At 35.7% G+C, this 16,952-nt stretch overlaps 2 protein-coding genes and 1 pseudogene across 2 annotated transcripts in view; 1 reads left to right on the forward strand and 2 right to left on the reverse strand.

Annotated features, from left to right (window-relative positions):
• LOC149804614 (protein arginine methyltransferase NDUFAF7, mitochondrial-like) overlaps positions 1-694 on the forward strand; it is a 71,149-nt gene extending 70,455 nt beyond the window's left edge. Inside the window, exon 10 of the mRNA XM_089942436.1 lies at positions 467-694. Coding sequence (XP_089798562.1) covers positions 467-634 — 168 coding nt within the window. The 3' untranslated portion in view covers positions 635-694. The remainder of the gene's footprint in view (positions 1-466) is intronic.
• A 2,094-nt stretch (positions 695-2,788) lies between these two features.
• Positions 2,789-15,665, reverse strand: LOC149804617 (actin-binding Rho-activating protein-like). The gene is made up of 2 exons (XM_089942472.1): positions 15,538-15,665; positions 2,789-5,025 (listed from the first exon to the last, which is right to left on the reverse strand). Exon 2 carries the CDS (start codon positions 5,013-5,015, stop codon positions 4,521-4,523), a length of 495 nt encoding a protein of 164 aa, XP_089798598.1. The 5' UTR covers positions 5,016-5,025; positions 15,538-15,665; the 3' UTR covers positions 2,789-4,520.
• Positions 14,263-14,754, reverse strand: LOC149804618 (actin-binding Rho-activating protein pseudogene; annotated as a pseudogene).
• Positions 15,666-16,952: the final 1,287 nt, after the last annotated feature.

Consider the following 16,952-nt stretch of genomic DNA (forward strand, 5'->3'; position numbering starts at 1 on the left):
TATGTCTGAACACAACTTAATTCTAATAAAAAGGAGGCTGACCGAAACAGGAAAAGAATTGTGTGTTTATAAAGTCCCTGTTTATACGCATTTTCACTTGATCTAAATGTGAGTCATTTAAATTGAAAACTCCAGTCCCATTGTAAATAAATTTGTGCCTGGAATGTTCTAAACTCGAATGCTGTGTAAACAACATATTTATATTATACGATCATGGACGGAAATTAACCATATAAGCATCCTGTTTACATTGTCTAACTTAGAATCTTGGAACAACGTTAGACGCGCAATTATATATACACAACATTATAAAACAATAATTTTTAAATGATGATCTCAATATGAAAATTTTAAAATTTTAAGCAAACATAAATCTACAAAATCACTTCCTTGTAAAATCGCCTATTAATGCTTGGATCTGTGATTGAATAACTAGTATATTTGCGTTACATTTTCCTATGTACAGATGCTGCTTCAGAATGCAACATCGGAAGCGCGGAAGGATTTGATATCCGGGTATAAGATGCTTACGAGTCCAGATCAGATGGGAGAAAGGTTCAAATTCTTGGCCATATTACAACACAGGGGTCAGGATTACAATCCGGCAGGTTTTACACCACTGCAATACACCTAGTCAGCGTCACTTATTTATGAGCATGTATTTCTTTACATTAAAGATATTATTTCTGGAGAACTGTGCCTTTCTTTATTTACCCTTGGTATCAAGACCCCCGCCAACTATCATCTAAAGTCCTACACTACCGATTCGTCCTTATGTTCACGCATTGATTTCTTGGGCAAAACTTTACTCTGAACTTTTAAATCACCATCAGACTTTGGATCATTGCTATAACAGGCAATTTACTGACTGATCGGTGTTTGATAGCACATCAACACATGAAGGTTATATCGTGTTGAAGCAGTTGGTGTAAAGTGCCTTACTTAGGAACACACAAAGGCGGTCAGCCCGTGTTTAGTCTTTGCAGGATTTGGACCCGCACCCCACAACGACTAGGGAAGCAAAATTCCCTTTTGATTTAGTGGTCTTGGGTTCAGATGTCAGGGACAAGTGGTAACTTGGTGCACGCGATTGGTTTCTTCACCACATCTTGTACAGATTATAATCTGTTGGTTTAAATTGAACATATCTGCTGATAGGTACTGGTAACAGTGGAATCCATCTGCCAGAGTAAATCATCAAGGCCAAGTCACGAGATGATTACGTGTATTTTCCACCAGTCTGTCAGCACTGCATGTCACGATATGGATGAAGTAGTAATTGGATGGGGAGACGTTGATAGAAACTGCAGTAATCCATTTTAGAACAACGGAGATTAACTCATTAACCCCTGGATGTTTTTGTCGTCGTCTGAAATGTGAGTAGGAAACACATTTTGGGGGCTGTTTCTGATCACATCCTAATACATCGACTTCCAAGCGATTTTCCATTAACCTCATGCCTAGTTGTGTTAAAAACAAAGTTTTCCATTGGTTATTTTGCTCGCGCATGATCAGAATGGTAAAAGTTGGAGTTTGTTTGTTTTTTGGGGTTTTTTTTTTTTTTTTTTTTGCTTAACGGACCCATCATTTTCGGATCGAGACCACTCTTTATTCCAAAGGCCTACCTTATCCTACTTTTTGCAAGGGTTCACCTGTCTGTGTGCAATTCAGACCGGTCTGCCTTAGATTTGAGGCCAAAAAGTCTAAAATCTGGACATAAATCGGATTCCGACCACGGGCGAATTTTGGGTGAAATAAAAGGGTCCAAAAAAAAGTTTTTCCCTCAGTATTTTGTAGTGCAACTAGATCGTCCAGATTATTAAGTATCATTGTAAAGTTACATCTGTCTACCTTTCTATAATACCACCCACTTTAGTGCATCTTAAATGACGTTGACACTACAGAGCTCGGCAGTAGGCTACTACCTCCTGCCACGTAAACGCGGCGCCAGGGGTTAATGAGTTAACAAGAAATTTGATTTTTTTGTGCAAATTGTCAAGAAATTTCTAAATTTGTAATTTATATGCAATGTCGATGCACAAGTGATTAAATACACAAAGAATATTCAAATTTGGTGACGTCATCAAAATGCACCCATTAACTCATTAAGTGACTGAAGTGATGGTCATTACAGCTACAAAGATGAAAAGTACCATAAATTTGTAATAAAATACAGATTGGTGTCACCACAAATAAATAATGTTATGTATATTGAATTTATATTGCGTACTTGACTTTTGTCATGTTTATGGTTGTGCCTACCAGAATCTTGTCAAGATATTTAAGATTCCAGTTTATGGTCTAATCTTCTTTACGAGCTTAGAATGTTGTAGAAGAAAACATGTTGACATTTTGATTTGGAATAAAAGGTATGTCCAGATTGGTGTCATAACAGATAATGTTATGTATATTGAATGTATACTGCGTACTTTACCTAATTACCTGATTTTTTCCATGCTTTTTAAGATTTTACCTTCTTTCCGAGCTTAGACTGTTCTGGAAGAAAACTTGTTGATAATTAGATGGAATTTCCCATTAGAAATGACCCACATTTAAGGAACGCGTCATTGACTGTATATAAATAGACGTTTTGTAATGAAAGTCTCTATTCCTGTTATAAATTAGACTGTGAAATCATTTTCAGTTGTATTCAGTTATAAGTTGAGAATAATCATTTATTTAAATTACTCATTGGAATAAATGAGACTTGGGGGATGGGTATGTATTATCTTGTTGACTTTTACGGATCTGTATAGTGGGATTTTAAAAAAAAAAAATTAAAACGGCATTGGAGTACGTTTGTTTTCGTTTGCATATTATTTTCAACAAAGTAGAGCTGATTTTATCAGGACACTTTAAAAATATGTTTATAATATCAAATATAATTGTTTGTTTTTCTTTTTTTACAAATAAGATTTGATAACAGCGAATTAGAAAATGCAATCCCCTTTGCTATAATATTTACGAACTAGTTTTAGGAAAGACATCAAAATTTATTGTAGTAAATTTTAATTTCATTTATAAAATTTCCAAAACACAGAAATTGTAACAAGGTGCACAATCTTTAAAGAAGAAAATTTTTGCTACAAGGCAGTGACGGATTCAGGGACCCAGAAGCTTCCCCCCCCCGAGGGGGGTGATGGTAGGGGATAATTAGGTTCAGTGAGTTTAAGCGAAACTTTTTTTTCTTCTCTAATCTGGTTATTATAATTTACACCGAAAACCATGTAAAAAAGATAATTGAATCATACGCGTCTCAAAATCTACGCCCCGCAAACCGAATCATGTGTTTGCAACTGCAGAAAGTAAATAATGCACAACAATTGTGCTTAGATATGATTATCATTTTCAGTAGCTACACTGCAGGCCTTTTCGTCTGAAAAAACAAGGAAATATCCCACATGTTGCATTTGTCTTCTTGTTGCAATGAAATTTATTCGAAGCATTTGCTTAAAACCAATTTTTTAAAAAAATAACGAACTTACTGTGTAGTAGTTTTGGAATGGATGCAAACAGCGTTGATTTTAAACATTACAGATTCTATCTGAGAGATCTTGTATTCCATATTACACACACAAAACTTGGCATCAAAGTCACAGATTTGCAATGTTTTTTTAAGTAGCCTCATTTTCCTTATTACACACACAAAACTTGCCATCAAAGTCACCGATTTGCAATGGCATTTTAAGTAGCCTCATTTTTCATATTACACACACAAAACTTGCCATCAAAGTCACAGATTTGCAATGGCTTTAAAGTAGCCTCATTTTCCATATTACACACACAAACTTGCCATCAAAGTCACAGATTTGCAATGGCTTTTTAAGTAGCCTCATTTTCCATATTACACACACAAAACTTGCCATCAAAGTCGCAGATTTGCAATGGCTTTTTAAGTAGCCTCATTTTTCATATTACACACACAAAACTTGCCATCAAAGTCACAGATTTGCAATGGCTTTTTAAGTAGCCTCATTTTCCATATTCCACACACAAAGCTTGCCATCAAAGTCACAGATTTACAGTGGCTTTTTAAGTAGCCTCATTTTCAGTATTTGACATTAATGTTAATCAACAGTGCTTTCAGATTTCAGAGATTGAATTTTCGTCATGACCTCGTAGAAAGGTCGTCGAGTGTTAGAATTGGAATCCCAGAAAGAAGAAACCCCCAAACTAGCACTATTTTATTACGCAGGCACGGAGATTATATATATATATATATATATATATATATATATATATATATATATATATATATATATATATATATATATTCTATCTGCAGAAAGAATCGTAACACTAACATTGAAATAGAAACTATCATAAGTTTGCACACATAATGGGGAAAATGTAAATTCTGTTTCAACCGACGGAAGTTTCCATGATATGTCTTATGCGCTTCAGTTTATAATATTTTGCACGTGGCAACCAGACTGATTGAGCTATTACATTCTAAAGCTAAACAATATATTGATATGATATTTTTACTCCAGTTCATGTGGCAATTGAACCTATAACTGTCATGTCTGCCTTTTCCAGTATTTTGCTTTGATCCGCTCGCCTTCCTCTGGTGCCTTGAATAATGTAATCACAATATCCTCGTCTCTCCCTTGGTAAAGCATCTCTCCCGCAAAATGAACTAACTTGTGTTTCCTGGCTCGCATTAGCATACCAACAACCTTATTTGATATTGCTTCGTATGTTTTGAACAACTTTCCAAAAGTGACAGTGTACTGTCCGTTCTCTTGTCTGTCTCCCACTTCAACAATATTCTTGCAGAGCTCGATAACTTCACCAGAGATATGTTCTCCCGCCTTCTGGCCTCGTATGTAGGTCAGAGAGCCTTGCACGGGCATACCGTAGTCTTCGGCATCCAAGTCAGGGTTGATCAATCTCGCCCGAATACGTGCATCTTCATAGTCATGAAAGGGGTTAATCATCTGCCCTTCTTGGTGTGTTTTGGCAAAATTTTGCCAACGGGAGATTCCTGCTAGGACAGGCCTGTCAGCCATCATAATCCCTGCGCTGAAATGATTCATATTATCGATGATTCAGATAATATTACTTAGATAAGCGTAAGGAGTTTTCAGATAACTAAATTACTGATATAAGCTTAATGTGTTTTCAGATAACAAACTTATATGCGCGCAATGAGTTTTCAGATAACTAAGTTACTTATTGAAGCGTAATGTGTTTTCAGATAACTAAATTACATACTTATAGAAGCGTAATGTGTTTTCAGATAACTAACTTACTTATATAAACATAATGAGTTTTCAGATAACTAAATTACATACTTATAGAAGCATAATGAGTTTTCAGATACCTAAATTACTTTTATAAGCATAATGAGTTTTCAGATAAATTAATTTCTGTTAGCTTCCATATGTTAAGACTGTCACATCCATTCAAACTCACCCCTTTTTTCTCTGGGTTGATGAAAAAGGAATCATCAACAAGTCAAAACATTTGATAAAACGAAGGAAGTATTTTTATCTGACATCTAAGCTTTCCGCTACTGGGCTCAACTCGTATTCCTACAGTTTCAAAATAGTTAAAGTGCATAGTCCTATACTGGATAGCTTGATGTCGTATTATGCAACAAAATGTTTTTTGTTAATGCTAACAAGTCAAAGGCAGTGAATCAAAATAACTTAAGAATATCTTCAAGAAGAACTTTAATAAAAAATTGAATTTGAAAAGCTTTTCCAAGTTTAAGGCACTCTGTCTGGGCTGGTCCTGTCACCAAGAAACCATAACAGCGCAGGATGTTTGGCGCACGGCAAACTTCCTTCCGTATAAGTTCTTCCTAGTGAGCGAATGTATTCAATATAGTTATCTCCCTATTTAACTCCAGCTTCAACAACTGTACACAACGAAGTACGTGTCATTTAATTATCAAAGTAGTAATGTTAAATTAGCTTTACATCCAGTTTATGCTCTATTCCTAACCACAAACCAAAGTTTAAAGATTGTATTAAAACGTTCTTCACTAGACCAAGCCGATAACTTTAGAATGAATTCATACTATCTCCAATGCAATATTATGTAGTCTTACTTATGTATGTATGCATGTATGTACGTATGTATGTACAAGAGAAAGAAAAGTGTGCGTAATTGATTTTTGAATGAAAAGATGGACATACCATGACGAACCATGGTTTTCGAACGCAATAATCAGATCCTTATTTCTTTAGACCACGGAATGGATTCTCTCCTCCAATGGACCACATAACCCCCCCCCCCCCAAACTTTTACATTCACAAACTTTTGTGAATCATATCGCTAGGTTTGAAACATCATTTTTTGTTTCAACAAAACTTATTTAATGTTGAGAGGGAGAAACAATAACATACGACGGTAGCATAAACAATAAACAAAAACAAAAAAAAAAAACGTTCAGATGAAACAAGTAGTACATTATGGAGCATTCTAACCCCACCTTTAATAAACACAGGCCTCAACTTCGAAATCTGCATGCAATACAAAAGATGCAACACAATGACAATCGCGTCAAACTCGCTGACCCTAAACAACTTGAGAAAGAAAATGATGTAAGTACACTTAAAGGACAACAAAATGCAAAAGGAATATGACTTTGGAAGAGTCACTGTCATCTAGATATTGCAAAATAAACTATAGCTGAAATACAACGGATCCTTGAAGAAACGCGCTGTAGTGAGTAATTTTCATAATATACCCACCGTGTCGGCCTATTCTGCGCGTCGGGTAATTCTGCACAACGATACTTAATTTCTGTTAATATTGTATCAGGTGCTGTTTTTGGTCGAAAATCCAATTTGTATCAAGAAAGAACGATCGTCCTTTAATTAAGGCAAGTGATGTTCATAAAGTGTACAAAAATATCCCACATTTCTACCCCAAATGCATATGAAAATGTGATTTCTAAATGTGAACATGAAGAACCACTCATGACCTTGAAATTGTAACCAAGAAAATCCTATTTACTGTGTATCTTTTAGAATCATACGAATAAATACATTATACAAAAGATGGAACTGTCTACTTTAAAGCAATACTGCATCTTAATCCAAGTTTCTAATTTTGCTAGAAGTTGTCCTACACGCACAAAATCTTCTGCTATCCAAAATGTCAACTTGCCGCTACAACGGGACTCTCAAGAAATTCCCCGGCGAATAGTCTGTTTCTAAATTCTTTATTAATTTCTTCCCATAAACGAGACGTTGTAAACACATTACATACTATTCTTTGTTGTTTCTCGTCAAAATAATTTATTTTTCATATAAAATGTTGAGCTTTACTAATTGTTTTACAAGATCGATTTAGTTTGCTTCATATCTCTTGCCATTTATTGATATTGTTACGTTGAATTTTGTAAAACCAGCTATAAACCTGACCGAATTACTCGGCTGAAATGCTGACAGAAACAGTCCAAAGTAATGTATTTCATTTCCATAGTCCGATGCATACACATTACATCTTTTCAAAGCCATGTGCAGAATAGGCCTACATATCACGAGTCATGAAAACACAGGGGTGGTATCCATTGTGTCCAAAATTAATATTATTCTGAACAGAATATTCTGGTGACAATCGAATTTTTTCAAATGGTAAGCATTGCAGTATTTTATTTTCGTCAATCGGTCGAATTCGGTATGCGGTTGCTTCATTATTGGTGACGGAAACCTTACATGCGCAAAAATGCCCGACAGCAGTGTATACAATAACAGTGCAATAACTGCGAAGTCCTCCTATATATTGTATCCACTGAAGATGTCACGAAGATCTGTAAGAAGGCGCAGACTGAATTAATGCGACATTACACAGACCCGTACACGTGCACGGGCAAGTTCGAATATAATAAAACCTGGTTTGAAAGACAACTTTTTTTGGGACACCACCCCTAATTTAAAGCACGAAAGAATTTTGAAATAATGAGTTATCTATTGTATTAGCCGGACTAATGAATACAAAAGGGATTTTGATTTTGAAAGTAGAAACATGTCTCTTCCCTACCCCACGTACCATCACCAGTAACATGATGATCAATGTTATCCTGTGGAAAAATCCAAGATGATTAATCCCCCATTGTAAAGTGGGCAATCGAAACGGACATATCTCCGGTACGATACAATAATCTTTGGTTTAAAAAAAAAAGAAGCCACGCTATATTTGTTGAAGGACATCGTACCGATTCTGGCAGCCTCTGTAAATGCCTTTATGGAAAACAAAGACCTTAAAATTTTAGCAATTAAAGGCCTGTGGTTACTGTTAAAATATCATACTTTGAGAAAAATTGGAGAGATTAACCCCAAAATAAATGACTTGGCATAGCATGAACTCAATCGTACAATGATAATATTTTTGATTTTACAATTTACATGGGAATGGTACTCTCATACTAGATTATTCTTTTACATAAATACAATTACTCATTCATTTATTATTTTGTATAACAGTTTAAAGAATGATATATTCAATGTTTTATACATATTGCATTTGTGTGATTAATTTCGATATATGATGAAATTTGCTACGGTTAAAGACACGCTTTACTCTTGTTGAAGGAAACGGTTTTTGCAGTTAATAAATTAAGCAAACGCTTCAACCAAATGCGTATCAACTGTGCCTCACAAAACCGATCTTCTATTGTAATTTGGATTGTCAAATCTGCCTCACAAAATTTTCTGTTCTGAAATAACAGTACATAAGTAGTGCACAAACGCAGTATAATTTTTTTACCCTATCGTGTAGAGTGATACGATAATAATAAATTCAGAAAAGCAAATCACATCTGCATAATTTCCGTTTAAAACAAAAAGACGATATCATAAATAATGTGACTAACACTAAACCAAAGCTATCGTCTCTTGTTGAGCGCCAAACTTTTAAACGAATTGCTCTGGAAAATGTGTTTAGGCTCGAATAAACATAGCACAAGGAAGTGTAAAAACAAGCTTTGAAAAATTTAACAAATAATTTATTTCCATAGAAAAATACTGTAAAAATGAAAAAAAACTTACGGTTTTAAGAATCAAATCCAAAAATAATCCACGAATAAAATTTTAGAAGTCCTAATAATAAAATAATCTAATGATTTCAAGATCGAGTCCCGACGAAGAATCCAAGATGGAAGGCGATGACGTATGTTGTATCCTGTATTGTACTGAAGTCTACAGTTCCTTGTAGAAACACAAGAAATAAAATCCGGTGTTTGAATTAATGAAATTTCTTTGTTAAATGATTCTGCATGGGCCCTCAGTATATTTCCAGCGAACGAATTGATCTTTTAGAAACCAAATAATTCGAATAAAAATTATAACTCTAACTGACACAACAGATACTCTCTAGTGTAAAAGCCCAGCTGAGATTATTTCTCTAAAACAATGGTTATACAGTAATTTTGAGGCGCAGAATGGGTCCCCGTATGAGGGGCACATGACCATGTTTACAGCACGTACTCAAAACATGGCCCTGATGAAAACCAATCATTTTACTCTAAGAATAAAACAAACAAAAAGTTGTTTACTTCATTAAAAACTATTTACAAGCCTAGGGTCACGTTTCCAATATAGCCTCGATTTCACGATTATCATTCACACATTAAAAATTAATTAAAAAGAAAGTTCTTTACTTGACCCCCAATCAAGGCCAAGAACTAACTCAAACTTAGAAACAGTGTTTCTAATATCAGGTATTGATTAAAAGATTCAGGTCAAAATGAATTTTCTGGAAAATATCAAATTCCTAGTAAACAAAACTACATTATTTTGACATATAATGAAATTAAAAAATAAAAATATTTTAAAACTTACAAACAATTAAATCAGATATAAATTAAATCAAATATACATAACACACTTCTCATGATAATTATATGTGAACAAATTGCGCTTATTTCTTTTTTGTCTTTGTTTAAAAATAGAAAACAGAAATCATTACGAACTGAATTGAGCATCGTCAAGCATTATGGATTGGATTGAGTATTATCAAGCATTATGGACTGGATTGAGCATCGTTAAGCAATGTGGACTGGACTGAGCATCGTCAAGCATTATGGGCTGGGTTGAGCTTTGTCAAGCATTATGAACTGAACTGAGCATCGTCAAGCATTTTGGACTGAATTGAGTATTGTCAAACATTACGGACTGGATTGAGCATCGTCAAGCATTATGAACTGAATTGAGGATCGTCAAGCATTATGAACGGAATTGAGGATCGTCAAGCATTATGGACTGAATTGAGTATCGTCAAGCATTACGGGCTGGATTGAGCATCGTCAACCAGTATAAACTGGATTGTGCATCGTCAAGCATTATGAACTGAATTGAGTATCGTCAAGCATTATGGATTGGATTGAGTATTATCAAGCATTATGGACTGGATTGAACATCGTCAAGCAGTATGGACTGGAATGAGCATCGTCAAGCATTATGGATTAGATTGAGCATCGTCAAGCATTATGAACTGAACTGTAACATCGTTACGCATTATGTACTGAAATGAGTATCGTCAAGCATTATGAAACGGATTATGCATCGTCAAGCAATATTAATTGAATTGAGCATTCGTTTCCTCAAGTGCTGCCCAGTCTATGACATTTTCTGAGTGCTTTACCATCAGCACCTATAAATCATGTCTCATTCGTACATAGTAGATACATACTAGTAAATTTTTATATCTGAAGCAAACTCTATTCTGCTTCGCATCGAGTAGGAATGTTTCAGTTATTTTACTCTTCTTTAAAATATGTAGATTTCCAGTTTTCCAGGCCACAAGTTTATCATCGTCATCACAGCTTCATACTGGGCAAATTCAAAGCTTTTAGGACATTACCCTGGTAAAGTCTTTTAAAATTTCTACATTGTCACAGCTACATTTTTAAAACGCCATTAGTACAATATGATATATACTGTATCACTTGCATGGTTTTATGATACCTATAATACTGTGATGTCTGTTTCATACATGTACAACAGATTTTTCGTTACAACGCAATATGCCAACAGTGAGCCGCGGTAGCTCTGTTGGATGAGTCAGATTCGTAAGTCGAGAATCGCGGGTTCAATGCCCGCCCAGCCAACCCGAGTAGGCTGCTTCAGTGTGCCATTTCCCCCGCACAATAAAGCATTGAAAGTGACGTCAAATAGTCAGTCAACCAATAATCAGTTTTAAAATTAGTTTGTGCCCATTACTTACAACTGATTCACACACACACACACACACACACACACACACACGCTCTAACCTTTTCTTTCCCCACGGTTTCAGTCTGTATGCAAATTGACATTAACAACCAAACATGTCATTTACCCAGGTTAGGGTTATCGGACGCACACAAGCCTCTATATTCAACTTGAGAGTAATATAGTCATTAAAAAATAAAATATTATTTCCATTATACAGACTTGTTACTTCAAGTAAAATAAGGATAGGCGCAAAGTCAGAGCAATAGTTTCTGAGAGATTATAGCTCGCAATTACTATATATTATCTACATTTAAGTCAGTATTAAAATCATTTATTTCAATCCCACATATTGGCAATACCGCCGTACAAGAAAGCACAGTGAATGCAAAACTCCCACGTAAACACCATCTTCTTACGCACTATCCTATGTTAAAGATTAGAGCGAGGTCAGGGTACGACGAATCTTCTACGTGCATTCAGTTGTGTGAAGAATTACTGGATCTTTTTTTACATCTCAAATGCCAGTACAAATGTTACTTGTAAACTACTCGACGTAGTCCGATATCTCGTTTCAACATTACTGTCTGTGGTACTGGCAAATAGGTAAAACGGCGATCTAAATATGAACGTACATAAATCTACAAACGCACTTCGCTGTTAAATCGTCTACTACGCCATCAAGTTTTGGTAGTAACTAATACATTTATTTGGCATCTTCCTTTGTATTTATTTACTGATGCTACTTCCGAACGTGACATTGGAACAGCGGAAGAATTTGATATCCGGGTACGAAACGCATGTGAGACCATATCAGAAGGTTTATCATGCCGAGGCAATTGAAGAAAAGTGCACTGTCCTCGGACACACCACGATGGCCAACTAGTGCTGATCGGATGGTAGGATTCGAACCTGAAGCTCTAATCACGGAGCTTCTCAAAACGTCGCATATACCTTACCATACTATGAAATTCTTAAACATTATTTTCCCACTAGTTCAGTATCAGCATTTACCCCAATATGTCGAACTACAATAACGTTTTCATATCACATCTTGTAATAACGTCACGATCTCACATAACCTCAGAGAAGGCAAAATCGTCATGTCTGAGGCATTACAACTTATTTTCGAGTCCTTTTCCTGGGGTCCTTTCACTACACAGTGTGGCATTGGTATTAAATATAAACATTATTTGAGTCACTTGACAAATATTATCGTATATTACTGCACATTTGAAATGGAATTTACAGAAATCATTTAATAATTTCCATCCTCTGTGTTCCAGAGCTTGCAAAAGACAAGCTTTATTTACCGAACTCGTTTCATAACTTTCATATACCATAAGCACTCGTGTAAATCCCCTATCAGTCTTAAGCCCAGTACTCCGTGGTGTCAGGTTTTCCAAAGTACGTACACACCAGTTCCGTAAATCCCCTGTCAGTCTTAAGTCCAGTAGTCCGTGGTGTCAGGTTTTCCAAAGTACATACACACCAGTTTCGTAAATCCCCTGTCAGTCTTAAGCCCAGTAGTCCGTGGTGTCAGGTTTTCAAAAGTACATACACACCAGTTTCGTAAATCCCCTGTCAGTCTTAAGCCCAGTAGTCCGTGGTGTCAGGTTTTCAAAAGTACATACACACCAGTTTCGTAAATCCCCTGTCAGTCTTAAGCCCAGTAGTCCGTGGTGTCAGGTTTTCAAAAGTACATACACACCAGTTTCTTTGCACTGAGATATAATGTGGGTTTTGTTTTAAAGTGTTTAAAAATAATGTTTCTACTTCTTGAGATTTAACCTGTGCGCATGCGTACCCGCTGACATTCAAGAATTATAATGTATTTCGATACACAATTATCGGACCTTTTAGTTGTCGTACTATATATCAGTATCTGTTTAGTTAATTAGACTGAAAGAGGCAGATATATTTCTGACTTTTACGTACTTGAAGCGAAAAAAGCTTATTTAAGAAACATTGATAAAAGGCCACTCAATCATGAAAACAGTGAATTAGGAACTTACGCCTCCCAAGTGACAATGTATTTGCAGACTGATTGTGGGAGACCAATCAAATTTATTACGAAGCAATATTTACTATGGTTTCGACATTTTTCACGTCAATGAAAGTGTGACAGATATATAATCTGTTGAGGGGTACGATATCCAAATATATCTTTAAATATTACAGGCCTAAAAAAATGTACCGATCTTTAAGTATTGCTCAAGAGAAATGACTTATTAAGTGGCGGGGAGGTTCAGGGTTGCGGTGGGGAGATTCCCATGATTTCAGGCTTACCCTCTTTTTTCCATTCCATAAACTACTATTATCACCGAAAACTATACAAAAGTGACCATTTCTTACAAAATCTACATCCCACCCCCACACAAGCCGACAGAAAAAAAATCCAGTATTCATTCTTGTCGAGAATACGTCACATCAGGTTAGGCTTGGATATAGTTTTCTCTATTAATCGCAACATCACGATTGTTTTCGTCAACGGAAAAATACTGAAACGCTTAAGATGTTCCAATTACTTCTTTCTTTTAATGAAACTAGCTCTGAGCGTTTGCCTGAAATCAAAAAGATACAGTAAAATTACAGTTGCAGAAAAATAACGTTGATATTGAACATGACCATTTCTCTTTGAGAGATCTTTTAATCTACATAGCACAAGAAAAATGCATAAGTCAGATGTTTTCGATGGTTATCAAGTTGCCCACTTTATATAATTTAACAGTAATGTAAATAGTAATGTTATATATGTTCAGTGATAGAACTTCTGTCATCAGGTCCACTTGAAATGGCCAGGTCTTGTGTCCTGTGTGTAATCACTGGAAAGAAGAGACACAGTCTTAGCTGGAACGAGTTCATTATGCATTATTGCCAATATGTATTTTTACAAATTGTGAAAACGAACAAACTACGTTATATTTTACAAGCAAAATGAAAAAATGTCAACTAATTTCATCAGAACGAAGTTTACATCATGCGTTATTGTGCGTTTCATTATGTGGCAAACAAACTATGGTGATATCAAATTCCTCAGCAATATTTTAATATCACATTTTAACTTTTCATGTGTCAGTCGAAGCTGCAAGTATCATTTCTTTCTTTTCCAGTATTTTGCAAGTAATCGCTCATCTTCCTCTGGTGCCTTGAATAATGTAATCACAATATCCTCGTCTCTCCCTTGGTAAAGCATCTCCCCCTCGAAATGAACTAAATTATGTTTCCTGGCCCTTAATAGCAGACCAACAACACTGTTTGATATTTCTTCATATGCTGTGAACAATGTTCCAAAAGCGACAGTGTATTGTCCGTTTTCATGTCTGTCTCCCATCACAACAATATTCTTGCACAGCTCAATAACTTCGCCAGTGGCATGTTCTCCCGCCTTCTGGCCTCGTATGTAGGTCAAAGAGCCTAGTATGGGCATACCGTAGTCATCGGCCTCCAGGTCGGGGTTGATAAGTCTAGCTCGAACACGTGCATTTTCATAGTCGTGAAACGGATTAATCATTTGCCCCTCCTGGTGTGTTTTCGCAAAATGTTGCCAGTGGGAAATCCCTGCTTGGACCGGCGTGTCTGCCATAACGTTTCTTCAATGCTCGACAGCTCTGAAATGACTCGTTTTTAAGTTTGATTCTGATAATTTTATTTATATAAACGTAATCTTAAATATTAAAGACTATTATATTTACTCAAAAGTTTGCAAATAACTACAGTATAAATGTCAGCTAGTTCCCTTATGGCACGATTGTCACAAATATTTCTTCTCACTGACCAGAGACATGTCTTTGTACTGACCCAAACATTTCTCTGGTTTAAAGACGATAAACATCCGTCATTCTGTTAAAAAGTGAAATATAGATATCAAAATAAAATTAGATCATTTTTCATCGATATATATATATATATATATATATATATATATATATATATATATATATATATATATATATATATATATGTAAACACTGCAGTGATTACAGACGTATATATATCTCCGTGAAAAGATGATCGGTGCATTTTTAGGCCTGTAAACCACAATCCATACCACTAAATCTACAAGTAGCCATCAAGCAGGCTAATCGCGTGTCCGTTTTGGCAAGGAAAATCGGTATTTTAGTATATATCCTCTTTAGATTCAAATAGGTGTATTTATTGTATGCCCACAGACTACTAAACGGTATCATAAAAGCATAGAGTACGTGCATGGTGTATATTATTGCATAGTAGCCACGGCAACCGATAATGATACCATTTTTGCCCTCTCAACCCATTTATATAATTAGATGCAGTTAAATAATGTCAAAGAAGAGTAATCTGCCGAATACTTGCTAATATTGAAGAAGAAAATGTAAATTCTAGAAACCTTTTTCACTGCACAAACTTCAGTCTCAGTTGGACGCTGATCCAGTCATCAAATGGCCTGCATCTAGTAGCAAGCTTGGCGTACAGCCAACTTCCTTCCACGCACATTCCTCCCGCATGTTAAGCGGATGTACTCTGTACAGTTATTCTCCCTTTAACTGCAGTTTCAGCAACTACGGGTGCAAGGGACTATTGTTATGCGCAAATTTAATGTCGCTTGCACCTGCCTATTATAAAAATTCATTAAAAGATAATACATGAAGTTCATAGAATAAAGTCTATGCACACCAACATCAATTTTATCCATACATTTTTCAAGTCCGAAGGCCATTTTTGACAGCATGTGGTGCTCACAGTGCAAAAGCAAGCCCTTCCCCTGGGTGATAATTATGATAGAAAATAGTGTACTTAATAACTTGATGCAATTCAGAATAGTTGTCGTCCAAACAGTTTTTTAGATATTCTACATGTCTTGAACCAACATGTTTACTAGTATGGGTGGCTAGCTCTACTTCCTAGCCGACTATTGGTATTTCAGGTGGCAGGGGACAGTTCGTAATTGGCCATCGGCAAATTTCTTAACTTAAGGCTATAGTGTAACTCTCGGGCTATTATTGTATAATAATTATCGATATGGATATATTTGTGAATGTGGTCTTATCGGATTGTGTTGTTCTTGAAAGTGATGTGAGTCAGTTTCACCTCATGTAGTCACTGCACAGTATGTAGCCAGTAAAATACCAATAGTCGGCTAGGAAACAGAGCTAGACACTTATAGCAGTATTCACGATGGTTCGAGGAAAGTAGAATATCTCAAACACTACCTAGATAACAACTATTTTGAATTGCATATAGCCATTAAATACACATTGCTTTACAAAATGTATCACCCAGGGAAAGGGCTTGTGTTTGCATAGCGTGTTCTCAAAAATGGCCTTCGGACATGAAAAATGCATGTAAAAATTTGATAGTGGGATGAATCAACTTTGTATTCTATGAATTCCCACTGACTTGTCAGGTCAATGAATGATATTCTTACGTTTAGCTCTATTATACCTATCCAAAAAATATGGACCATTTTGACCTCATTCTTGTATTTTATTTTTGTTATGAATTTTTATATTAGGCAGGTGTATGTAACATTAAATTTGTGCATACAAGTGTCCCTTGCACCCTCAATGGCTACATACTGTACAGTGACTGTGGAAGGTGGACATGCCTCATATCATTTTCAAGAACAACACAAACCTGAAACACCTAATTCATCAATAGATCTATATCTTTAATTATTACACTATAATAGCTCAGAAAGCCACACCATACCCTAAAGTTAAGAAATTTGCCAGGGACCAATTTGCGAAACTGTCCCCTGCCACCTATATGGGGTCAGACCACAGTAAAATGTTTCCGGTTGTG

The sequence above is a fragment of the Sinohyriopsis cumingii genome, chromosome 2, assembly GCF_028554795.1.
Source record: "Sinohyriopsis cumingii isolate HCF-2022 chromosome 2, ASM2855479v2, whole genome shotgun sequence".
Lineage (NCBI taxonomy): Eukaryota > Metazoa > Mollusca > Bivalvia > Unionida > Unionidae > Sinohyriopsis > Sinohyriopsis cumingii.